This window comes from Gorilla gorilla, chromosome 4, assembly GCF_029281585.2.
Source record: "Gorilla gorilla gorilla isolate KB3781 chromosome 4, NHGRI_mGorGor1-v2.1_pri, whole genome shotgun sequence".
NCBI classification, from domain to species: Eukaryota; Metazoa; Chordata; class Mammalia; order Primates; family Hominidae; genus Gorilla; species Gorilla gorilla.
This window is the reverse complement of record NC_073228.2, coordinates 8,722,149-8,748,337: the sequence shown is the minus strand read 5'-3', so window position 1 is coordinate 8,748,337 and position 26,189 is coordinate 8,722,149. Positions and strand designations below refer to the sequence as shown.

Genomic DNA, 26,189 nt, shown 5'->3' with positions numbered 1-26,189 from the left:
GTGGAGGAGATGAAACTCATCTGCCTCTGTCCCTCTGGGCACGCCTCATGCCAGGTGCATCTGTGGACAGGGGCCATGCTCCTGGGCTTCCAAAGTTGGAGAAAGCTGCCAGGCTCAGGTGGGTACATCACAGCAGCTGCTGCCCTCTGAACACAGTGTCAAAAGAACACTCTGGACCTGGAGCCCTGGTCTGGGGCATTGGGCAAGGCTGTTGCACTTCTCTGATCCCATTTCCCCATCTGGAAAGTGCGCTGATTGTATCTCCCTGTGGGCACTGAGGGCTCAGTGTTAGTTTGAGAGCCAGCATCTGGGGTTTGGGCTGTAATTCCCCATCAGCCCCATAGCTGCGGGGAACCAAGGACTTTGTTGGGATTACCCTAGGCATCAGTTTAGCTTCCTGCCCCTGGCTTGGGCTCAGCACCTGAAGTAGTCTAGGGGGTAGGTGGTCCTGGTGGGGGCTGGGGCTTTTACCCAGACTGATGTCACACCCAGAGCCAGAAGTCTTGGTGCCTGCTCTGGGCAAAGGTGCCAGCCTGTGCGACAAGAGCGAAACTCCGTCTCCAAAACAAAAACAAAAAACCTTGCATCATTTCAGGGGGCTCACACCTCCCTAAGGGCCTGGTAATTGGCTGGCTCTGGCCTGCATCTGGCCCCGAGGGTGTAGGTAACACCCCACCTTACCTGGTTTCTTCCTGCCAGGGCCAATCTTCAGACCTCAGGACTTTGCAGCCTATCCCACCTCCCCTCTGGCCAGCCTTGAGCCCTTGTGGGTCCAGCACTTTTTCCAGGCTGTCTCCTGGTTGTCCTTCTGCCTCGAGGCCTGGCTCATGCTGCTCCTCCTCCCACTCTCCAAGACCCACAAGGACCACTCCACACCCAGCTCAGCCCCATCCCCTCAGATAGTCCTTTCTCTTTCCTCAGGTGGCCAGGTGCATATCTTGGTATGAGGACCTTCACTGTATCTGGGAATGCCTACTGGTTACCTTTGTAACGGAGAACAAGGCATTTACCTGATATGAGTGTCTTGGTTCACTGTCTACATGGCTAGGGAGGGAATCAATAATAGGCTTTTCACTTGCTGCAAGGGCCAGTTCTCCTGGCCCCATGGCTGTAGGGATGGAGGACGCTGCAGGAGATGCACCGCTCACTTCCCAGCTGAGGACTGTGGATCATCTCAGGGCGATTTCACAGTCCCCACATGCCCCACCCCCTCAGCTCTGCAAATACCAAGCAGTGCAGCCTGCCTAGGGGATGATGGGCTTGAGAGTGCCCAGGTAGTGCCCAGAGTGCCCTTGGCAGGCCCCTCACCTAGCTGCTTCCACAGCTCTGTAGCAAGAGTTCTAACCTTTTTTGACTGTGAAGCCTGCTGAGAATAAGAGCTGTGGACTGTTTTCCCAGAAAGGCATGTACATGCTCTCCACACAAAACCTTTCATCGTGGCCAAGTACAGTGGCTCATGTAATCCCAGAACTTTGGGAGGCGGAGCCAGTCGGATCACCTGAGGTCAGGAGTTCAAGACCAGCCTGCCCAACATGGCAAAACCCTGTCTCTACTAAAAATACAAAAAATTAGCCAGGCGTGGTGGCAGCCACCTGTAATCCCAGCTACTCCAGAGGCTGAGGCAGGAGAATCACTTGAACCTGGGAGGCGCAGGTTGTAGTGTGGTGAGATCACGCCACTGCACTCCAGCCTGGGCGACAGGAGCAAAACTCTGTCTCAAAAAACAAAACAAAACAAAACCTTTCATCCTTTCAGGGGACTCACACCTCCCTAAGGGCCCAGTAATTAAACACTTTGGGCCTGAGGGTGAGAAACTTTGTCTCAGTTCTTCCCCGAGTGATCAGCCCAGGGGTAAGGAAGGAGAAGCCAGAAAGCAGGACCCATGAGAAGGGCCCCCTCCTGGATTTTGAGGCCCACCCCCTCCTGCCCCTGCCTCTCCTCTGTCCAGGACTCCTCCCTGCTCTGCCCCACTCCTGGGGCCATAACCATGGGGAGCTGTGGTTTTCTACAGGCCCCTGGGCACAAAGTGGGCAGGCTCACCTGGAGGCGATCAGAGTAACATGGCAGGAAGTGAGGGGGAAAGCCGCCCTGGAACTGCGCCTCTCTGCCCCGTGATGTCACTGGCGTGCACTCCTCCCTCCCCTCAGGCAGTGGCATGAGTTCCATGTGAGCGCTGTCCTGCTCCCTCTGCTGCCTCTTTTTTTTCTTGGGGCTGCCATAACACTTTCCCTTCCCCAGCCCTGCCAACCTGGTGGGACATTGGGCTTCCCTCTCACAGGGTCCTGGGGACAGGCCCATCCTTTATCATACCCACAGAGAGACCGTTTTTTTTCTTCAGGACCTGGGGAGCAGCCAGGTTCCATGAGTTAAATGCAGATCTGAACCAAGCTGGGATTGGGGTACACACTCTCCTCTACTGAAAAGTAGCTAGGGATTCCAACTAGGTGAGAAGGAGAGTGGGGCAGAGCCAGACCAGACAAGGACTGATCACCTGGAAAAAGCCTGCCATCAAAGGTCTTGGCAAATGCTGGGTGCAGTGGCTCACTCCTGTAATACCAGCACTTTGCGGGGCTGAGACAGGTGGACTACTTGAGGCAAGGAGTTCGAGTCCAGCCTGGGCAACATGGCAAAACCGCATCTCTACTAGAAATACAAAAATTAGCTAGGCATGCTACACTCCTGTAATCCCAGCTACTCAGGAGACTGAGGCAGGAGAATCACTTGAACTGGGGAGGCAGAGGTTGAAGTGAGCCGAGATTGTGCCCCTGCACTCCAGTCTGGGAGACAGTGAAACTGGCCTCAGACAAGAAAGAATATGGCCTTGGCAGAGAGGGGCCAGCCCAGCAGTGCCTTCCCTTGGGTTTCTCCTGGGTAGGCCTCTGCCATGAGAAGGTGCTTCCTTCTGCCTGTCCATGGCCCACAGCAATGGAATGTCTGCTTCTGGGGGATGGGTGGGAGACTGCTGGCAGAACTGGAAACCTTCAGGTGGGGTTTTTTTGTTTTGTTTTGTTTTCGAGATGGAGCGTCGCTCTGTCATCCAGGCTGGAGTGCAGTGGTGGAATCTCAGTTCACTGCAACCTCCGCCCCCCTGGGTTCAAACAATTCTCCTGTCTCAGCCTCCTGAGTAGCTGAGATTACAGGCATGTGCCACCATGCCCGGCTAGTTTTTGTATTTTTTGTATAGATGGCATTTCACCATGTTGGCTGGGCTGGTCTCGAACTCCTGACCTCAAGTGATCCACCCACCTCGGCCTCCCAAAGTGCTGGGATTACAGGCATGAGCCACTGAGCCCAGCCCCTTCAGGGGGGTTTTGAGTCTTCATTACAATACTAGTTTCCTGTGGCTGCTGCAACAAATTACCACACACTTAGTGACTTAAAACAACCAAAATGTATTCCCTTACAGGTCTGAAGGCCAGAATTCTACAGTAAGTCCTACTGAGTCAAGGTGAGAGCAGGGTCGGTGGCTTCTGAGGCTCTGCGGGAGAATCCATTTCCTGGCCGTAGAGGTGGCCCGCACTCCTCAGCTTGTGCTGCCCATCTCGAATAACTGGAGTTTCTTGCTTCTGTCACTACACCTCCCACCCTCTCCATCACCTGCTCTGCTCTTATAAGGATCCGAGTGAGTACATCAACCCCAAAAGCCAAAGGCCCTTAACTTCATTATATCTGCAAAGCCCCTTTTGCCATATAAGGTCATGTTCACCAGTTCCCAGGATTAGGATATGGGCATCTTGGGGGCATCAGCCTGCTACAGCTAGGCTGCAAAACTGTTACACCCTCCTGGTGTTTCAATGATTGGGAGAAAAAGGGTTGGCATTTTTTGCTTAGGGGTCCCTCTTAAACTTGTATCTGTAAGGTCGGGGGTCCCTCTTAACCTTGTATTTTTGTTTTTGTTTTTTTGAGGTGGAGTCTTGCTCTGTCATCCAGGCTGGCAGTGGGGTGATCTTGGCTCACTGCAATGTCTGCCTCCTGGGTTCAGGTGATTCTCCTGCCTCAGCCTCCTGAGTAGCTGGGACTACAGGCGCCCACCACCATGCCCTGCTGTTTTGTATTTTTGGTAGGGACGGGGTGGGGGTGGGGCTAGGGAGGGGGGTTTTGGCTATGTTGCCCTGAGCTCAAAGCGATCCGCCTGCCTCTGCTGCCAAAGTGCTGGGATTACAGGCCTGCACCACTGCGCCTGGCTGCTGTAAAGTCTTATTTCACACAGCTGAGACATGTTTTAGGAAGTTTGCTAAAAGACCCCTGGAGACCGCCTCATTGTGACCTCCCTGTTATTGTGTTTAATTTGACTGAACTTTTCTGCCTTCCTGCTTTTCAGCTTCTCTAATAGTCTCCCATTAAACCAATTCTAAGAACCACCAAAAAGGGGAAATTTTTTCTTGAAAGCAGTAAAATGATATGGACTGTTAGAATGTAAAATATATGAAATCAGTCATTATACGTTAGTGCTGCTCTGACATAGGGACGTAGTATTGAGAAGCAACTTTTGCTTGATTTTCAGAGAAATGGAATCGTCGTATCGCTGATCTACGTAAACAAACTGAAGAATTGTCTGAAAGAAAATATGGTATGTCTAAACTGGAAAAGTCCTGTAATCTTATGTTCATGGGCGTTTACACAGTGGAGTTACTGTTCATCATGGGGGTACCGTGGACAAGCCCAGGGCTGCCGGCGAGTCATGCCATCCTTACACGTTTCTCCTTGTAAGGTGCTTTGTAGTGTCTACACACTTTGTTTCTAGATTGCTGCAAAGCTGAGGAAAAGTTGTATTTCTTTAGTTATTAGCATTTCTTTTAAACTTTCAGTATGGAGATTGGAAATTTATTTACATATTTATTGCAAAGCCCTGGATCTTACGGATTTCATTGAATTATTTATTTATTTTTTTTTGAGACGGAGCCTCACTCTGTCGCCCAAGGCTGGAGTACAGTGGCACGACCTCGGCTCACTGCAACCTCCGCCTCCCGGGTTCAAGCAGTTCTCTGCCTCAGCCTCCCGAGCAGCTAGGATTACAGGCACCAGCCACCACGCCTGGCTGATTTTTGTATTTTTAGTAGAGACAGGGTTTCATGATCTTGGCTAGGCTGGTCTTGAACTGCTGACCTCCTGATCCACTCACCTCAGCCTCCCAAAGTGCTGGGATTACAGGTGTGAGCCGCCATGCCTGGCCAAATATTATTTTTTTAAATGAATTGTTTCTCTTAGTCTGCTTTGTTAAATTTGGAATTCATCTGGGTGCAGTGGCTCACACCTGTAATCCCAGCACTTTGGGAGGCCAAGGCAGGCAGACATCTAGGTCAGGAGTTCGAGACCACCCTGACCAACATGGAGAAACCCCGTCTCTACTAAAAATACAAAATTAGACGGGTGTGGTGGTGCATGTCTGTAATCCCAGCTATTCGGGAGGCCAAGGCAGGAGAATCGCTTGAACCCAGGAGGCAGAGGTTGCGGTGAGCCGAGGTTGCACCATTGCACTCTAGCCTGGGCAAAAAGAGCAAAACTCCATCTCAAAATAAATAAATAAATAAAATGTTCAGTACTCACCAATGTGCCCCTATTGTCTCTACTTTTATCTTGATGCATCACTGAATTGATGTTAGATTTCAAATTCATCATTGCCCTGATACTATTCTATCCTGAAGCCACCTTTATATAGTGATGAAAGAAATTAGCGATTTGTTATTATCCTCTCTCTGTTGGTATACATCAAATGCTCACCTAAAAAGAGGAACAACCAGTGGAAAACATGATGTTTTTATTTGGGTGACTATTTACTTGTAACCTACTAGCAAACTATAAAATTGTATGATATGCAGAATTTTAACTGAATTGCTTTAAGTGAACATTTAAACATGATAAACAATATTGATGGTATTTATGTTAATGTACTTAAAATGAACATTTTTCTTCATTATGAGTAATATAACCTACTCCTCAATGAAAACCTAGCACTAAATTTGCTAATGAATTCAATAACATTTCCATAATATTTTTAGTTACATGCTTAAGGTTCTCTTAGTGTTTCTCCCACTTTTTAATAGCTTATGCCTTTTTCACCTTTGGTTTTTTTTTGGTTCATTTTAAAGCAAAAATCTCACAACATGTGATATCTGGAAACACTGTAACCTAGTGGTAAGACCATAGGCCCTGGGGACACAGGCTGGCCACGTCTCTTCTCCTGTCTGAGCTTTAGTATCCTCTTTTGTGGTCATGAGAACTGAAGATCTGTCCTGAAGATTTGATAAGATAGTAAAGTGCTTCACATAATACCAGACATATAAATACACAGTAAATGCTTCCTCCTTATATTTTTATTGATTGATTGATTGAGACAGAATCTTGCTCTCTTGCCCAGGCTGGAATGCAGTGGCGTGATAATGGTTTCTGCAACCTCCACCTCCTGGGTTCAGGCAATTCTCCTGCCTCAGCCTCCCGAGTAGCTGGGATTACAGGTGCCTGCCACCATGCCCAGCTAATTATTGTACTTTTAGTACAGACGTGGTTTTACCATGTTGGCCAGGCTGGTCTCGAACTCCTGACCTCATGATCTGCCTGCCTCGGCCTCCCAAACTGCTGGGATTACAGGTGTGAGCCACTGTGCCCAGCCTGTCTTTTCTCTTCACACCCGCAGTTCATGATGAAATATTAAATATGTACTAGTGGATATTACTTAGCTGAATATTGCCTAGTGAATATTAAGTATTTATTCTCACCTTTCAGACATGAACTTATGAATTCAACAGGTGAAGATTTACAACTTGATAAATCAGCTTTGTGAGGTACGTCTTCAGTCTTAAGTCAGATTAGAAGATTATGTGAGGTAATTAACACTTAACATTGATTTAATGGTAGCTTCCACATGAAATAGTATGCCTCTAAGTATTAATTATGTCCTAGGACAGGAGAATTCATGTTGTCAAAATTCTCATACTCTCTAGAACAATAAACTCATTTTCTTTTTATTAGTAAATATTGCATTTATGGGTAGACAAAACTGAACGAACAATATTTGTTCTACTTTTGAGATGCAAGATTCATCTGGCATAATGCATTGAACAGGTTATTATTGAAGTCTACACCAGTCAACTGAATAAGCATTCATCAAATGTCCATGATATGCAGGACATAAGTTTTCTTTTAGAGTATGGAACCATGCATATTATCTTTTAATTAGATGATTTAGTTAGATATGTTTTTAAAGAACTAGAAATATAATTGATTTTCTTGTTTTGGCTCTGGAGTGGAGTGGGGATGAAACAGAATGGATTCACACTGTTTAGATTTACTAAAATGGAAGGATTGCAGCAAGATCATATCCCTAGTCTCCCCATAGCAAATGTCACCTGCTAGCTGTTTTTTTTTTTGGAGGTTGAAGTTTTGTTCTGTCGCCCACGCTGGAGTGCAGTGGTATGATCTCAGCTCATGGCAAGCTCACCTCCTGGGTTCAAGCAATTCTCCCTGCCTCAGCCTCCTAAGTAGCTGGGATTACAGGCCTCTGCCACCACACCTGCCTAATTTTTGTATTTGTAGTAGAGTTGGGGTTTCACCATGTTGGCCAGGCTGGCCTTGAACTCCTGACTTCAGGAGATTCACCCGCCTCAGCCTCCCAAAGTGCTTGGGATTATGGGTGTGTCACTGCACTTGGATTTAATGGGATATTTCACTACAGACTTTGGTAAACAGAATATTAGCATTTTTGGTGTTCTTTTTATTTTACTGATACTATTTTTCTTTGGACTCAATCACAATAACAGAATTAAAGATCAAAGTGTAAAAGTTAAAGACCAGTACAGATTCAATAATTATTCTTTTCTACATACTGTGTTTAAATGATATCCCTTTTTCTTTTTGTTCTTATAGCTCGAGCTGTAAAAGCCAAAGGTCCGGTGATGATCCCATACCCTTTTTTCCAGTCTCATGTTGAAGATTTTTATGTAGAAGGCCTTCCCAAAGGAATTTTTTTTTTTTTTTTTGAGATGGAGTTTTCACTCTTATCGCCCAGGCTGGGGTGCAATGGCGCAACCTTGCTGGTCACTGCAACCTCTGCCTCCTGGGTTCAAGAAATTCTCCTGCCTTAGCCTCCCAAGTCGTTGGGATTACAGGTGCCCACCACCACACCAGGCTAATTTTTGTATTTTTAGTGGAGATGGGGTTTCACCATGTTGGCCGGGCCAGTCTCGAACTCCTGACGTCAAGTGATCTTCCCGCCTCGACTCCTGACATCAAGTGATCTTCCCGCCTCGGCCTTCCAGAGTGCTGAGATTACAGACGTGAACCCATGCCTGGCCAGGAATTTTGTTTTTTAGGAAGGCTTTCTACTAATGGAATTCCTGGCCTTGAGAGGATGTTACTTTCAAAGGAAAGGATTTTTTTGTTATTAAAAGGTAAGATTCCTGGATTCTTATTGGACTGTTATCTCTGTTATGAGTAATCCATCTTTAGTCATTCACCACTAGGGTTGTATTTAATTAAGTCTGAGTTATTTTATGGTGGTTTTGTTTTGTTTTGTTTTGTTTTTACCGAATTTTGTTCTCATTGCCGTGGCTTGAGGGCAATGACGTGATCTCAGGTCACCACATTCTCTGCCTTCCAGGTTCAAGCAATTCTCCTGCCTCAGCCTCCTTAGTAGCTGGATTTACAGGCATGCGCCACCATGCCTGGCTAATTTTTTGTATTTTTAGTAGAGATGGTGTTTCACCATGTTGACCAGGCTGGTCTAGAACTCCTGACCTTGGGTGATCCACCCGCCTCGGCCTCCCAAAGTGCTGGGATTACAGGCATGAGCCACTGCGCCCAGCCTGGGCCTGCTTCTTTCTCTTTTTCTTTTTTTTTCATTAGCAGCTTAAAATTGGTGCCTTATTCAGACACAAGTAAAAGGACATTAGCCCAGCTTTGGAAATAGGTGAGAGCCCATCTATGATTTTCCTAGTTTCTCCTCCCCCTTTGCTTTTTGCTCTCTTGTTAGTATATTAATTGTTTTCACTCTCTGAATCTTTTTTCCCCATTTCTTTGGCAGACATTTTTACTTGTCTTGGAAGAGTAGGTGAAGAGCTGCTTTTAGGACTCTTTGAAAGGGTACAGTATGGGTGACAGTCTTGGCTAATGGTAACATCCAGGGAGCTGGGGTCAGCGTGAGCTGGAATCAGTTCAAATTAGCAAAGCACTGGCACTCAGTGGCAGGAATACAAGTGACTGCAAAGTGTTAAACACATCTGGAAAGGGATACTGACATCATCCTCAGAATCTGTGGGGAGTTCACATAGCCAGTTAAGACCCATTCCTCTTTGACCCTATAAAGATTCTTTAAAGAATAATACCCTTAGTGGTTTTCTAGCCAGCTTGCCTGCTCATTTATCTTTGAGGACGACATGCCTTGTGGAGCTCCACAGGCCCCAGAGGGGTATGGATTCTGCATTTAAAAGTGCTGAAGCTGAGAGACTGGGTCTTGGTGGACCCCGAGAGGTCTGTTTCTCCTCTACTCATTGTTCCTTTTTTTCCCAACAGCTGGCATTGCTGTTTAAATGGGTTGTTCTTTGCTGTTTTAAGTTGTTTCATAGTGGTGTGTCAGGATTTGGGTTTTCTTAATACTTTCCAAGCTGGTGACTTGAGTGGTGGTTAGGGAGGAAATGTTTTAGGGCTGTTCTGGAGCTATTGAGGTCAGGTGTCTAGATACTCCCAGCTTGTCTGTTGAGGAGAATGCTGTTCTCATTGTGCTGCCTTAGGTGGTGCTGTGTGTGGCTCTTTAGATGTGGGTGGAGGTGAGCTGGGGGAGTTAATGAGATCTTTTTTAGGTGCTTTTGATAAAGTAGCCTGCACTACAAGATTCACTGTGACTTTTTTCCTTAACCTATGCATTTCTCTCTGCTAGCTTTTGCTGTCTTTCTCATGCCTTTGATTTTCCCAGCTCCTCTTAGTTGAATTAACCTAAGTGCTCTGCTATGGTTTAAATGTGTCCCCCAAAGTTTATGTGCTGGAAACTCCATCCTGAATGCAACAGTTGGGATGTGGGGCCTAATAAAATAGCCTTCATGAATGAGTTAATGTTGTTATTGTGGTAATAGATTAGTAATCACAGAGTGGGCTTATTATAAAACAGAGTTCAGCCCCTTTTGCCCTCTTGCTTTCTTGCACTCTCTTTTCCTTCTGCCTTCTGTAGTGGGATGATGCAGCAAGAAGACCCTTACCAGATGCAGGCCCCTCAACCTTGGACTTCCTAACATCCAGAACTGTTAAGAAATAAAATTTATTCCTTTCCTTTCCTTTTCTTTCTCCTTTCCCTTCTCTTCCCTTTTCTTCCCTTCCCCTCCCTCCCTCTCTCTCTCCCTCCCTCCCTCCTTCCCTCCCTTCCTCCTTCCCTCTTTCTCTCTTTCCCTTCCTTCCTTTCCTTCTTTCCCTTCCTTCCTTTCCTTCCCTCCTTCCCTTTTTCCCTCCTTCCCTCCTTCCTTCCTTTTTTCTTTCCTTCCTTTTTTCCTTTTTATAAATTATGCAGTCTGTGGTATTCTTTTATAGAAGCATGAAATGGACAAAGACTCCATTTTCAAGAGCAAGCATTTTGTAGTTTCTGAGCAAATTATGACTGCAAAGGAAGTTCTATAGGTAGCCTCAGATCCACTACCTAGGAAGCATGCTACCAAGCAGACCTAGGATCTAGGATTTGATCAAGTGCTGGGCAACATGATACCTCTGCAATTTAGCACTTCCCTATATACCTCCAGTTGGCTCAGCCCATTAGGGCTAAAACTACCCCTCATATCCTGGTGTCTCTTGTAGGCAGAAGCCTTGCCTAAACCCTAAGCTGCTTGGCTCACATTCTGTCTTGTGGTTTTTTTGTAGGGGGTTCAAATATACACAAAAGAAATATGTTGAACCTCCATGCACCCAACCCGCAGATTAAGCAGTTACCTCCATTTTTCCAGATTTGTTTCGTCTGCTTCAATCTCCCTAAAAATTTATGTTTGTACAGGAAAGACTGAATAAATAGCTAATTCTCCACCCTACCTCTCATCTTAAGTCACTTTTCAGAGTAGTAAGTTAGTGACCTAGTAACCTTCCCTCTAATGACCAGTAGTTTTTTTTTCTGAATACCGTTATGAACTCATAGATTATTGTTTGCATTTTATGTATTTCAGGCCATTGCAGTCTTTATTGTTTTGGATGCTTACATTGTCTCATCTAGGTTAATAATTATCTCTTCAAGTTGACTTTCATGTCTTTTTGACGTGATCCTGTTGGACTTTGATGGCTTCCTTGCTTTCTGGCAAAAAAGATGTTCCAGGATCAATATACTGCACCATACATGGAGTCAGCCATTTCTCTAGGGAACCTTGATTCCTTTTAGTAGAGAACACAGTTTGAGGTCTTGGACTGAATGACTTTTGTGAACCTCCTCTCCTGAGACTACAGGCTGCATCCCTGCATATAGCCCATTTGGAGCTCTTGCTGGGCACCAACAGATCTCCTAAAATTGCTATATAGTTCTGCCTCACTCTTACAAAGATTCATCTCTTGAGAGTTTTGTGCTCTACCCCCAGATGTAGTCTTTCTGGTTCTGAAGCTTTTGCTTCAGTCACCCTGAATTTTGCCAGCCCTATGCGTGCTATACCTTGGATTGCCAACTTGCCCTCACTGAAGCCAGTTTCTCTGGTTAGAATAGTTGCCCAAAGCCATGCCTAATACTCTAGTAAACAAGGTTCTACCTAAGTTCATCAGCCTCCATAAGTTCTGGAATTACAGGCTGCCACCATGCCCGGCCTTCACCAACATTTGCCATTATCCGTTTTTTTTTCTTCCTTTATACCTTAAAGCAGTATAAGAACAAGTGTCTTCAATTATAGGAAACAGTGTAATCCCAGGGCATTGGGGGGCTAAGACAGGAAGATGTCTAGATGCCAGGAGTTTTTTTTTTGTTGTTGTTGTTTTGTTTTTGTTATTGTTGTTGTTGTTTTTGACAGAGTCTTGCTCTGTCACCCAGGGTGGAGTGCAGTGATGGGGTCCACTGCAACCTCCACCTCCCAGGTTCAAGTGATTCTCCTGCCTCAGTCTCCCGAGTAGGTGAGACTACAGGTACATGCCACTACTGCCCAGCTAATTTTTGTATTTTTGATAGAGTCAGAGTTTCACCATGTTGGCCAGGCTGGTCTCGAACTCCAGACTTCAGGTGATTTGCCTGCCTTAGCTTCCCAAAGTGCTGGGATTACAAGCATGAGCCACCATGCCCAGCCTGATGCCAGGAGTTTTAGACTAGCCTGGGCAACATAGCAAGACCTTGTCTCTACAGAATATTTAAAAATTAGCCAAATGTGGTGGTGCCTGTGTATAGTCTCTCTTCCTCTCTCTCTCTTTTTTTTCTTTCTAACTTTTTGTGACATGGTCTGGCTCTGTCACCCAGGCTGAAGTGCAGTGGTGTGATCATGGCTCACTGCAGTCTGAAACTCCTGGGATCAAGTGATCAATCCTCCCACCTCATCCTACCAAGTAGTAGGGACCACAGGTGTATGCCACCCAGGTCTTGCTATGTTGTCCAGGCTGGTCTTGAGCTCCTGGCCTCAAGCAATCCTCTCACCTTGGCCCCCCACAGTGCAAGGATTACAGGTATGAGCCACCATGCCTGGCCCCTACCCTGCCTACTGAGAACCAAAAGAAGGACCCAAATTCTCCTTAGCTCAACTCGAGCCATTTCCTGATTGCTTCATCAGCAAGGAGCTGGTTATTGGGCTGTCCAGGCCTCCCAAGCAGCACAGAAATGAGGTGAAGGAGTTTTCCTGTTGCTCCACTCTGTAAGGAGTTGGAGGGTGATGTTTACTCATTTGCAGAGAGAGATGCCTTGTAGGCACCTCAGGATGGAGAGGACCCTGATTCCAATGTCCTTTTTTTCTTCAGAAACAGGACCTTGCCCTGTCACTCAGGATGGAGTTCAGTGGTCCTATCATGGCTCATTATAGCCTCAAACTCCCAGGCTCAAGCAATCCTACCATGTCAGCCTTCCCGTAGCTGGGACTACAGGTAAGCATCGTGACACTCAGTGAATTTTGTTTTTATTTTGTTGTAGAGATGGGACCTCAGTATGTTGCCACAGCTGACCTTGAACTCCTGCACTCAAGGGATTTTCCTGCCCTGGCCTCCCAATGTACTGGTATTACAGGCATGAGCCATTGTGCCCACCGTCTCTGGTTCTTAACCTTCTGCCTCCCTCTTCCAGTTTTAAAGAATGCTTGTAATTACATGGGCTCTCCTAGATACTCCAGGATAATCTTGTTTTAAGGTCAGCTGATGAGCAACATTAATTTTATCTGCACTCTTAATTCTCCCTTCCTATGTAATTGTGCTGTGTAACATAGGACATGAGCAATTGGTGGTGGTGGGGGTTATTACTTTGGCCACCACAGTAACTATTTTATGCCAGGTACTCAGCTAAGCACTGGTGAATTAAGCATGAATAACACACACTCCCTAATCTCCATCCATTCATGGGAGGAGCACTTCACCTGCCACGCTCCTGAGAATCTCGGGAGTCAAAGAAGTCTTCTATGAGGAGGTGATGCCAAAGCAGACAAGTGACAGAGGAGTCGAAGCTAGCTAGGAAGAGAGTAGAGGTTTAAGGGGAAGCATATTATAAGCAGAGGATATTACCCACTTCAGAGACTCCCAGAGGAGAAAGAGTGTGTGTTCAAGGCTCAGTTGGACTCCATAGCAGATGAAATGGAGAGGGGCAAGCAGTGAGGCTGCCTTGCAAGGCAGGGCAGAGCAGGGGCTGTTAAGGAGTTTGGACTTAATCCCTGAGGCAAGGAGAAGTGATGTAAATGGGGGAGTAACATGATGAGATTCATGGATTAGAGACATGGCTCAGGCTGCTATAGAGAAGGCACCAGGGAGAGCAGATGGCTCAATGGGTGTGCAGGAGACCTCTCCCTGAGTTTAGGGAGAGGTTTTTAAAACAGAAGAAGTTTGAGTAATTTAAATGATGATGGGAAGGAGCTAAAAGTGGGGGATAGGTTAAAGATACAGGAAAGTGGGAGGAAGAACCGACAAGTGAGGTTCCAGAGAGGGCAGGAGAAGAGGAGATTCCCATAGGGGGATTAACACTTTCTTTTCTTTTTTCTTTCTAAGACAGGGTCTCACTCTGTCGCCCAGGCTGGAGTGCAGTGGCACAATCTTGGCTCACTGTAGTGTAGACTTCCCAGGCTCAAGGGATTTCTCCCATCCCAGACTCCCAAGTAGCTGGAACTACGGGTGTGCACCACCACCACACCTGGCTAATGTCTCTTTTTTTTGGTAGACACAGAGTCTCACTATTTAGCACTGATTGGTCTCCAACTCCTGGCCTCAAGCGATCCTCCTGCCTAGGCTTCCCAAATTGCTGGGATTACAGGCATGAGCCACAATGCCTGGCCTCTGCTAGTTCCGTATTCTCTAGAGTTGTCTTTACTTTGTGCTAGTGTGTCCCTCATTGTGCTGATCCTCTGTAAAAATTAATCTTTTTTTTTTTTTTTTTTGAGATGGAGTTTCACTCTTGCTGCCTGGGCTGGAGTGCAATGGTGCTATCTCGGCTCAGTGCAACCTCCACCTGCTGGGTTCAAGTGATTCTCCTGCCTCAGCCTCCCGAGTAGTTGGGATTACAGGCATGTGCCACCATGCCCAGCTAATTTTGTATTTTTAGTAGAGATGGGGTTTCTCTATGCTGGTTGGGCTGGTCTCGAACTCCTGACCTCAGGTGATCTGTCTGCCTTGGCCTCCCAAAGTGCTGGGATTACAGGCATGAGCCATTTTGCCTGGCCAAAATTAATACTTTTTATATTAAATTTACATATATATATATACGTTTTTTCTTTTTGATACCAGGTCTCGCACTGTCACCCAGGCTGGAGTACAGTGGCACAACCTCTGCTCACTGCAGCCTCCACCTGCCAGGCTCAAGCAATTCTCCTGCCTCAGCCTCCCGAGTAGCTGGGATTACAGGTAAGTGCCACCACACCCAGCTGATTTTTGTGTTTTTTGTAGAGACGAGGTTTCGCCGTGTTTCCCAGACTGTTCTCAAACTCCTGAGCTCAAAGCAGTCCACCCACCTTGGCCTCCCAGAGTGCTGGGATTACAGGTGTGAGCCATCTTGCTCATTCTAGTTTAAACTTTTGAGTGGTTTGTGTCTCCTGATTGGACTCCTACAAATACAGAATTGATGCTAGGAAGGGTACCAGGAGATAGACGCACACAGATGGGATTTGGGAATAGGTTTGGTTATCCAAGGAGCAGTGCTGAGCTCCTTGCTAATGGGATATGGGATGCTGGTGATTTCCAGGAAGTGAGCTCACAATGACTCAAGCTGCCACATACTGTTGATTGTGAAATGCCAGTTGAAGCATATGTCCTGCGAGATTAGGGGTGCTACAAGTTGACGACTGCAGCAGTAAAGATGACTCTGAAGAATGGCGTGGGATGGATCCTTTCAAATGCACTTGAGCAGCGGTCTCCAACCACAGGGCCACAGAGCTGGAGGTGAGCAGCAGGCGAGTGAAGGGAAACTTCATCTGTATTTCTAGCCCCTCCCATCGCTTGCATGACCACCTGAGCTCCATGTCCTGTCAGATCAGCAGCAGCATTAGATTCTCATAGGAGCACAAACTCTGTTGTGAAGTGTGCATGTGAGGGATCTAGGTTGTGTACTCCTTATGAGAATCTAATGCCTGATATTCTGTTACTGTCTCCCATCACCCCAGATGGACAGTCTAGTTGCAGGAAAACAAGCTCAGAGATCCCACTGAGTCTACGTTATAGTGAGTTGTAGAATCATTTCATTATATATTACTATGTAGTAATAATAGAAATAAAGTGCACAATATATATAATGCACTTGAATCATCCTGAAATTATTCCCTCACTCCCAGTCTGTGGAAAAATTGTCTTCCACACATTCACTCTGTTTTTTGGTAGAGGCAGGGTCTTAATATATTGCCCAGGCTGATCTCAAACTCCTGGCCTCAAGTAATATACCTCTCTAAGCCTCCCAAAGTGCTGAGATTACAGGCATAAGCCACCACCCTCAACCAAGACTTTCTTAAACCAAATAAAAATTAAGTGAGATTACTTGAGCCCAGGTGGTCAAGGCTGCAGTGAGCCTGATTGCACCACTGCACTCCAGCCTAGGTGACAGAATGAGACTGTCTCAAAAAATAAAATAAAATACAAATTAACCCTTTATGACATTCCCAGTAACTTCCTAAGTGTTCCCCAGAAGTCTTTGAATTCTGTTTAATTTTCACATAACATTTAAGACATTTAAGAATTTATGTCTGTCTGTGTCATCCGTTTATGTCAAAAGATGTCTTTTTGTCACTTCCAGCTGGATCTACCATGAAGGACTTCTGAATCCAGGAAGAGAGACTGACTGGGCAACATGTTATTCAGGTACAAAAAGATTTGGACTGTAACTTAAAAATGATCAAATAATAGTGCATGCATCAAGTGCAATGGGAAGCTCTTCTGGAGAGTGAGAGAAGCTTCCAGTTAAGGTGACATTGAAGCCAAGTCCTGAAAGATGAGGAAGAGTTGTATGAGAGTGGGGAGGGAAGGGGGAGGTGGAGGGATGGGGAATGGGCCGGGATGGGATAGCGCAAACTGCCCGGGAAGGGAAACCAGCACCGTACAGACCTGAACAACGAAGATGGCGTATTTTGTTCAGGGAATGGTGAATTAAGTGTGGCAGGAATGCTTTGTAGACACAGTAATTTGCTTGTATGGAATTTTGCCTGAGAGACCTCATTGCAGTTTCTGATTTTTTGATGTCTTCATCCATCACTGTCCTTGTCAAATAGTTTGGAACAGGTATAATGATCACAATAACCCCAAGCATAATATTTCGTTAATTCTCACAGAATCACATGTAGGTGCCACAGTTATCCCCATTTTATGAATGGAGTGATGAAGCCTTAGGAATAATGAATGATTTGTGCAGGCTCACCTGGATATTAAGACTGAGTCAAATGTTGGGTCTGGTCTGACTTTAATGTTTGCTTTGTTCATGAGCACCACATATTGCCTCTCCTATGCAGTTAAGCAGGTAGGTGACAGAAAAGCCCATGTTTGTCTCTACTCACACACTTCTGACTGAATGTATGTATGGAGTTTCTACACCAAATTCTTCAGTGCTCTGGATATTAACTGGGTATCCCATGACTTTATTCTGACACTACCTGGAGTTAGCACAGACCCCACAAGTTAGGGGCTCAGTCCCACGAGGCCATCCTCACTTCAGATGCCAATGGCAAGTCCTAAGTTGTCACCATACTTTTGACCAACCTGTTACCAATTGGGGGTTCCCATAACTGTCTTCTTGGGTTTAATAATTTGCTAGAACTGTTTACGGAACTCAGAAAAACAGTTTATTTTCTTTTTCTCTGAGAGAGAGGGTCTTATTTTGTTGCCCAGGCTGGTGTGCAATGGTGCAGTCATAGCTCATTGCAGCCTTGATTGTCTGGGCTCCAGTGGTTCTCCCACCTCAGCCTCCCTAGTAGCTAAGACTACATGCCTGCACCACCACATCTGGCTAGTTTCTTTTATTTTTTGTATAGATGGGGTCTTGTTGTGTTGGCCAGGCTGGCCACAAATTCCTGGTCTCAAGTGATCCTCCCACCTCAGCCTCTGAAAGTGCTGGGATTACAGATGTGAGCCACCACATCTGGCCAGTTAATTTCCTATTACTGGTTCATTGTGAAGGATACATCTCAGAAACAGTCAATGAAAGAGACGTGCATGCTGGATGCAGTGGCTCATGCCTGTAATCTCAGCACTTTGGGAGGCCAAGGTGGGAGGATCGCTTAAACTCAGGAGTTTGAGACCAGCCTGGGCAACATGGTGAAAACCTGTCTCTATAAAAAATTAAAAAATAATAATAATAACCGGTGTGGTGTTGTGCACCTAGAGTTCCAACTACTAGGGAAGCTGAGATGAGAGGATACCTTGAGCTGGGGACTGGGGAGGCTTAGGTTACAGTAAGCTGAGATTGTGCCACTGCACTCTAGCTTGGACAAAAGAGCCTGATCCTGTCTCAAAAAAAAGAAAGATACCCAGGGCAAGTTAAGTTCGGAGGGGCACAGAGCTCCCATGCCCTCTGTTGAACATGCGACCCTCCCAGCATCTCCTGTGTCCAGCAACCCTGAAAGCTCTGCAAACCCCGTTCAGGGTGTTTATGGAGGCTTTATTATGCAAGCATGATTGATAAAATCTTTGGCTGTTGGTGATTAAGTCGGTCTCCAGCCCCTCTTCCTCCTGGAGTTCAGTGCATGAGGCTGAAAGTTCCAAGCCTCTTACCATGTGGTTGTGTAGTAATCAGCCCTCCTCTTGAAGAAATTTAGGAGCTTGCAGTCACCCAGTCATCTCAACAACATCCCCAAATGCATTCTTACCATGCTGGAGATCCCAAAGTTCTTAGAGGCTCTTGTGTTAGAAACCTGGGACCAAGACCAAATATTAAGACAAAAGATGTTCCTGTCACATCTATCACTGAGGTCTTTGTAAGAGCTTTAGAAGCTCTGTGCCAGGAACCAGGGACAGAGATTAAATATATATTTCTTTTCTTTTTTTTGAGACAGAATCTCCTGTGTCATCCAGGCTGGAGTGCAGTGATGTGATCATAGCTCACTATAGCTTTGGCCTCCTGAGATCAGGCAATCCTCCCATCTCAACCTCCCAAGTAGCTAGGACTACACATGCATGTCACCCATGCCCAGCTCATTTTTGTAGAGTCAGAGTTTTGCCATGGTGGCCAGGTTGGCTGTGTTGGCCGGATGGGGTCTTCTTTTGTTGCCCAGGCCGGCCACAAATTCCTGGGCTCAAGTGATCCTCCCACCTCGTCCTTGTAGAGATGAGATTGAGTTATGTTGTCCAGGCTGATCTCAAACTCCTGGGCTAAATCGATTGTCTCACCTCAGCCTCTCAAGGAGCTGGGACTACAGGCGCATACCACCATGTCGGGCTAATATTTATTTTTATTTTTTTCTAGAGGGGGTGGTCTCACTGTGTTTTTCGTGCTAGTTTCAAACTTCGGGCTTCAAGTGTTCCTCCTGCCTTGACCTCCCAAAGTGTTGGGATTCTGGGTGGGAGCCACCATGCCCAGCAATCACAAGGGTCTTTATAAAAAAAAGAGAGTAGGAGACTCAGAATTGGAGCAGGAGATGTGGTGATGAAAGCAGAGGTAAGAGAGGGAGATTTGAAGATGCTTCACCTCTGGCTTTGAAGATGGAGTCAGGGACCATGATCCAAGGAATGGGGGTGGCTTCTAGAAGCTGGAAAAGCCAAGGGAACATATTAGAGTCTCCAGAAGGAATGCAGCCCTGCTGACACCTTGACTTTAGCCTTAATAGACCTAGTTTGGGTTTCTGGCCCCTAGAACTGTAAGATGGTAGATTTGTGGTGCTTTAAACCACTAAATGTAGGAAACTGCAAACTATGTTGCAGCAGCAAGAAGAAATGAACATGAAGACAGGCATGATGGCTCATGCCGGTAATCCCAGCACTTTAGGAATTTAGGCAGGAGGATCACTTGAGGCCAGGAGTTCAAGACCAGTCTGGGCAACATAGTAAGACCTTGTCTCTACAAAAAATGAAAAAATTGGCCAGGCATGGTGGCTCACGCCTGTAATTCCAGCACTTTGGGAGGCCGAAGCGGGCAGATTACCTGAGGTCAGGAGTTCGACACCAGCCTGGCCAACATTGTGAAACCCCTGCTCTACTAAAAATACAAAAATTAGCTGGGCGTGGTGGCACACACCTGTAATCCCAGCTACTTGGAAGGCTGAGGCAGGAGAATCACTTGAATCTGGGAGGTGGAGGTTGCAGTGAGCCGGGATCGCACCGTTGCACTACAGCCTGGGCAAGAAGAGTGAAACTCTGTCTCAAAATAAAATAAAATAAAATAAAATAAAATAAAATAAAATAAAATAAAATAAAATACTAAAAAATTTAGCCAGTCATGGTGGCATGAACCTGGAGTCCCAGGTACTCGGGAGGCTGAGGTGGGAGGATCGCTTGAGCCTGGAAATTTGAGGTTGCAGTGAGCTGTGATTTCGCCACTGCACTCCAGCCTTGGTGACAGTGAGATCTTGAAAAAAAGAAAGAAGAAAGTAAAGAAAGAAGAAATGAGCATGGTGGGCATGGGGACAGATGGCAATGTTAAATAGAATGGTCAGGGGTGGCCTCCTAAGTGAAAATTGAGTAAAGATTTGAAGGAGGGGAAGGAGGTGGCCAAGGTGCTGAGGGAAGAGGATTGTAGGCAGAAACAATAGAATAAACTGTCTGAGGTGTGTCTCTGGCTCTGGAAGGAGGCCCATGGAGCAGATGGAGAGAGGAAGAGAATTAGGGGAGGGAGCCAGGGAGTTGCTGGGTGGGGATCAGTACAGATCACATAAGCCCTGGGAGGTTATTGGTGGGGCTTTGGCTTTTACTCTGACTCAGATGGGAACTGCGGGAGGGTTCTGAGCAGAGAGGCGACATGATCTGTCTCCCGATTTAAAAGCATTCTCTGGCTGCTGAGTTGAGAAAGACTGTGGGAAGATGTGATAGAAGCATGGGGGCCAAGCTTTGGCAACATCCAGGCGGGAGATGATGGTGGTCCTGACCAGGGTCGTCGTGGTGTTGAGAGATGGTCAGAGGGGAGAAGTAGGGGAGGAGGCCAGGGAGTTGCTGGGTGGGGATCTTTAGTAGATGTCGAAGACAATCAACAGGATTTCCTGACAGACTGGATATGGGGTGTGAGAGAAGGCAGTGGTCAAGGTTGAGTTTGATTGTTACTGAAATTATTAAGTAATTTTAAAAAACACTACTGCCTTTCCCAATCCTACCAAGTATGGGATGCTAGATTAAAGAAATCTCTTCAGGCTCATTGCAGTGGCTCATGCCTGTAGTCCCAGCTCTTTGGTAAGCAGAGGTGCGAGTATCTTTTAAGGGCAGGTGTTCAAGACCAGCCTGGACAACACAGCAAGATCTGCTCTTTACAAAAATATTTTTCAAAATTAAATAAATGTAGCTAGGCATGGTGATGTGTACTTGTAGTTTCAGCTACTCAGGAGGCTGAAGTGGGCAGATCTCTTGAGGTCAGGAGTTTGAGGCCAGCTTGGGCAACATAGCAAGAACCCTCACTCTACAAAAAAATTTAAAAAATAACCAGGCATGGTGACACTCAACTGTACTACCAGCTACTGGGGAACTGAGGCAGGAAGATGGCTTGAGCCCAGGAGGTCGAGGCTGCAGCGAGCTGTAAATGCACAGCTGCACTCCAGTCTGGGTGACAGAGCAGTACCTGTCTCACAATACAAATAAAAATACAAGTAAAATAATATCTCAAGTCAGAGCCTTTTGGCTCTGCAGCCCTTGCAACCCCTCAGCCGTGCGGTGGGGTTTGCGTCGCTGGGAATGAGGAGACCCCTGCCCGGTGTTGTTGCCTGACTAATCAGTGTTTTAAAACATACATTAATCGGGGTGGGCGCGGTGGCTCACACCTGTAATCCCAGCACTTAGGGAGACCCAGGTGGGTGGATCACCTGAGGTCAAGAGTTCAAGACCAGCCTTGCCAACATGGTGAAACTCCTTCTCTACAAAGAAAATACAATAATTAGCTGCACATGGTAGTGGACGCCTGTAATCCCAGCTACTTGGGAGGCTGAGGTAGGAGAATCACTTGAACCTGCGGGGCGGAGGTTGCAATGAGCTGAGATTGAGCCACTTCACTCCAGCCTGGGCAAGAGAACAAGACTTTGTCTCAAAGAAAAAAAAGTATTATATCAACATGTAATGGTTTTATTATGAATATGTAATGAATATTAAATATTTTTAAAATCTTATATCAACATGTAATGGCTTTAATATGTGATGAATAATATTTAAAAATTTGGGTCTTATTTTCTAGTTTTCATATAATTATCTACAGAAAGAAATAGTCTTAGAGATCTTCAATAAAGTTAAAAAAGGTAAAGGGATGTTAGACCCCAAAAGATTGAGAATTTCTAGTTTACAAATATTCAGACTAAGCCACATACAGCTTGCTACTTGAACTACTTTTTTTCTTAGTTTTTTATTTTAGGAGATGGGGTCTCACCCTGTCACCCAGGCTTGAGTACAGTAGTGCTATCACAGCTCACTGCAGCCTTGAACTCCTGGGCTAAGGGTACTCCTACCTGAGCCTCCTGAGTAGCTAGGACTGTAGGTATACATGACGATACTTGGCTAATTTTTAAATTGTTTTGTAGACATGGGGTCTCACTTTGTTGGCCAGGCTGGTGTCAAACTAATGGCCTCAAGTGACCCTTCCACCCCTGCCTCCCATCCTAGAGGTATGTGCCACCACAAGGAGCACTTGTTCAATTTTCTAAAGAAAAAATTTCTAAAGTAAGGCTGTGGGATGATGGCAGGAAGATAAAAGAAAAACAGAAGAATAAGTTAAAATGACTTATTCACACATATTCTTTTGACAGCAAGAAGAACTTTTAGTATATACATTCCTTACAAACAAACAAACGGCAGATAAACAACGTTGTATAGGAACTTCAACACACACTGTACAATATTCCCACTTTGCTGACATAAGTTATGGAAATTTCGTGGTTTACTTGAGTGTCGCTACCAGTATTTTGCTTCTCTGATGATTTTTATCAACTTCCTCATCTGTTAACTTCTCTCCAAGGTATGTCATGTCACGACATACTGCCGCTGCACGAACATGACCAGTGTCTTCCTATTAAACATGTAGAATGCTTTCCTAATTTCTCTTTTTACTCTCTGTCTTTGTGTTTTGCATTTTCCTTACTTTTATTGTCAGAAACTCCAGAAAGTCAGTCGTACTAATTTATCACGATTTGCTTTATTAATTTATACTTTGCTTATATGGAATTTTGCCCAACAGACCTCATTACAATTTCTAACCTGTTTTATTTTGTTTTTTTTTTTTTCTGAGACAGGGTCTCCCTCTGTTGTCCAAGGCTGGAGGGTAGTAGTGCTATCGCAGCTGACTGCAGCCTCAACCTTCCAGGCTGAAGCGATCCTCCCATCTCAGCCTCCCAATTGGCTGAGACTACAGGTGCTTGCCACTATGCCCAACTAATATTTGGAATTTTCGTATACGTGGATTCCAGAGGGGTGACAGCGAAACACGAGTAAGCATGGATTTTGGTATGTGCAGAGATGGGGGGGCTGGAACTAATTCTGTATACTGAGGGACGGCAACTGTATATGTTTTTACAATTATGCTGTAGGATACATACTGTTGCATAGCCTTGAAAATAATAATTTTTAATTGAGTGGAATAATAATAATATTGCTAAAAGTAGCAGCTGGCCAGGTGTGGTGGCTCACACTGGTAATCACAACACTTTGGGAGGCTGACGCAGGAGGATGGCTTGAGGCCAAGAGTTTGCGATAGGCCTTGGAAACAAAGGGGGAGTCACCATCCCTACAGGAAAATACATGAATTAGCCTAGTGTGGTGGCATGTTCCTGTAGTCCCAGCTACTTGGGAGGCTGAGGTGGGAGGATCACTTGAGCCCAGGGAGGCTGAGACTGCAGTGAGTCATGATCAGGCCTCTGCACTCCAGCCTGGGTGACAGAGTGAGACCCTGTCTCAAAACAACAAAAAAGTAGCAGCTAACATCAACTGACCTTTTATACCAGGTGCCTATTGATACCATGGTTTAATTTCTTAGAACTGTTTCTTATTTCACTTACCAACTCTGTCTTCAGTTACTCCCAGATTTTTACTGTGTGTGTACAGATGACCTTTTGTTTAGATTGAATTGTCTCCCCAGAAGTAAGATTACTGTGAGTCATGGTGAATGGACATTCTCATTACCCTTGATGTAAATTGACAGGGTTTTGGGTGCCTCCCAGCTATAATCTTAGCACTTTGGGAGGCTAAGAGAGGAGGATTGCTTGAGGCCAAGAGTTGGAGGAGGCAGTATGGCAGTATGGTGAGACCCTGTCTCCATTATTTTAAAAAATTGACAGGCTTTACCCGGGAAGGCTTATACACAATTTAAACACCCCTCATAGTATAAGAAAGTGCCCATTTCACTGCACCTTTGCCAGCACAGGGTATTATAATTTAGTAAGTCATTTTTTGTTTGATTATTTTAAATAGACAAAAGACCTCATGTTACTTTACTTGTCACATTTCAACATCTTTCCTCAGCTTATTAGCTCTATCTCTTTTCTGTCTGTAAACGGTTGTTGTTGTTTTGTTCTTTGAGACAGGGTCTTGCTCTGTCACCAGGCTGGACTGTAGTGGCATAATCATGCCTCGCTGCAGCCTTGACCTCCCAGGCTCAAACTTCAGCATTCCGAGTAGCTGGGACTACAAGTGTGCACCACCACTCCCAGCTAACTTTTTTCTTCTTTTGGATAGAGACAGGGTCTCACTGTGTTGTCCAGACTGGTCTCTAGCTCCTGGCCTTAAGCAATCCTCCTGCATTAGCTTCTCAAATTGCTGGAATTTCAGGCATGAGCCACCATGCCTGGCCTGGGCTAGTCCTGTATTCTCTAGAGTTCTCTTTACTTTGTGCTAGCCAATCTCTCATTATGCTGTTCACCTGTTATAATGAATAATTCTCTGTATTAAATTTTACCACTTTAAACTTTTGAGTGGTTTATGCTTCCTGATTGGACTCTGACTAATATGTTAGGAAGGGTCCCAGGAGATAAACCCACACAGATGGGATTTGGGCATAGGTTTTGTTTCCCAGGGGGCAGTGCTGAGCTCTTTGCCAGTGGGAAATGGGATGCTGGTGATTTCCAGGAAGTGACCTCACAATGACTCAAGCTACCACTTACTGTTGATTGTGACGAAATGCCAGCTGAGGCACATGCCTTGGGAGCTAAGTGGTTGCTGCCCTTGACCACTATGAAGACTGGTGTGGGAAGGGTCGCTTTGGATGCACTTGAGCAGGGGTCCCCAACCCCTGAGCCATGGAGCCGTAGGGAGCCACACAGCAGGAGGTGAGTGGTGTCGAGTGAGGGAGTGAGGGAAGCTTCATCTATATTTACAGCCACTCCCCTTTGCTCACATTCCCGCCTGAGCTCCACCTTCTCAGATGAGCAGCAGCATTAGATTCTCATAGGAGAACGCACCCTGTTGTGAACCGTGCATGTGAAGGATCTAGGTTGCGCTGTCCTTATGAGAATCTAATACCTATTGATCTGTCACTTTCTCCCATCACGCTCAGGTGGGACCATCCAGTTTCAGGAAAACAAGCTTAACACGCCCACTGATTCTACATTATGGTGAGTTCTATAATTATTTTATTACATATTACAGTGTAATAATGGAAATGAAGTGCCTAATAAATGTAAATGTGCTTAAATCTTTTGGCCCAGCTCCTACCTCCCAGCAGCCTCGCCAGGCCCAGAACTCTCTCCAGTCAGCCTCTACAGATGAAGGTCATGACTCATAATGGCCTATTTAGGCCCATACCCTACCTCACGGCAGTCTCCGCAGATGAGCCTACTGCCTCACAACAACCTCCACAGGCACAGCTCCATCGTTACAATGGCCTCTTTAGAGAGGCCCGGCGAGAAATCGAGCGCAGCACCCGGGCCAGCGGCTGTGGAGGGTGTGCTGGGTCCCCCAGCAGTGCCGGCCGACCGGCGCTGCGCTCAATTTCTCGCCGGGCCTTAGCTGCCTCCCCGCGGGGCAGGGCTTGGAACCTGCAGCCCACCATGCCTGAGCCTTCCCAGCTTCGTGGGCTCCTGTGTGGCCAGAGCGCCCCCTGCTCCACGGTGCCCAGTCCCATCAACTACCCAAGGGCTGAGGAGTGCGGACGCAGGGCGCGGGACTGGCGGGCAGCTCCACCTGTGGCCCCTGTGCGGGATCCGCTGGGTGAAGCCAGCTGGGCTCCTGACTCTGGTGGGGACTTGGAGAGCTTTTGTGTCTAGCTAAAGGATTGTAAATACAGCAATCGGCACTCTGTATCTAGCTCAAGGTTCGTAAACACACCAATCAGCACCCTGTGTCTAGCTCAGGGTTTGTGAATACACCAATCCACACTCTGTATCTGGCCAATCTAGTGGGGACATGGAGAACCTTTGTGTCTAGCTCAGGGATTGTAAATGCGCCAATCAGTGCCCTGTCAAAACAGACCACTGGCTCTCTGTAAAATGGACCAATCAGCAGGATGTGGGTGGGGCCAGATAAGAGAATAAAAGCAGGCTGCTGGA

The 26,189-nt window shown here is 46.1% G+C and overlaps 1 protein-coding gene across 4 annotated transcripts; it reads left to right on the top strand.

Moving 5' to 3' along the window:
• Positions 1-3,929: 3,929 nt before the first annotated feature.
• Positions 3,930-25,529, top strand: LOC101144932 (uncharacterized). 4 transcript variants are annotated; one of them, XR_010133689.1, is made up of 10 exons: positions 3,930-4,060; positions 4,505-4,570; positions 6,724-6,782; positions 7,864-8,387; positions 12,883-13,005; positions 15,001-15,492; positions 16,337-16,401; positions 22,944-23,062; positions 25,199-25,256; positions 25,350-25,529. XR_010133689.1 is itself a non-coding variant. In XM_063705980.1 (5 exons), exons 1-5 carry the CDS (start codon positions 15,410-15,412, stop codon positions 25,424-25,426), a joined length of 402 nt encoding a protein of 133 aa, XP_063562050.1. In that variant the 5' UTR covers positions 14,965-15,409; the 3' UTR covers positions 25,427-25,529. The 4 variants fall into 4 exon arrangements, 1 of the variants encoding a protein (XP_063562050.1); XR_010133690.1 differs by lacking the exon at positions 6,724-6,782; XR_010133688.1 differs by lacking the exons at positions 22,944-23,062; positions 25,199-25,256; positions 25,350-25,529 and adding an exon at positions 22,070-22,594 and having other exon boundaries at positions 6,724-6,823.
• Positions 25,530-26,189: the final 660 nt, after the last annotated feature.

What these genes read in the sequence shown, in the direction of transcription:
- LOC101144932 (XM_063705980.1), top strand. Translation starts at nt 15,410, where the DNA reads ATGACTCTGAAGAATGGCGTGGGATGGATCCTTTCAAATGCACTTGAG. An exon ending in CTGGGCAACATGTTATTCAG is followed by an intron (nt 16,402 to 22,943) that starts GTACAAAAAGAT and finishes TTTCTGAGACAG; the next exon opens with GGTCTCCCTCTGTTGTCCAA. An exon ending in CCAATTGGCTGAGACTACAG is followed by an intron (nt 23,063 to 25,198) that starts GTGCTTGCCACT and finishes CATCACGCTCAG; the next exon opens with GTGGGACCATCCAGTTTCAG.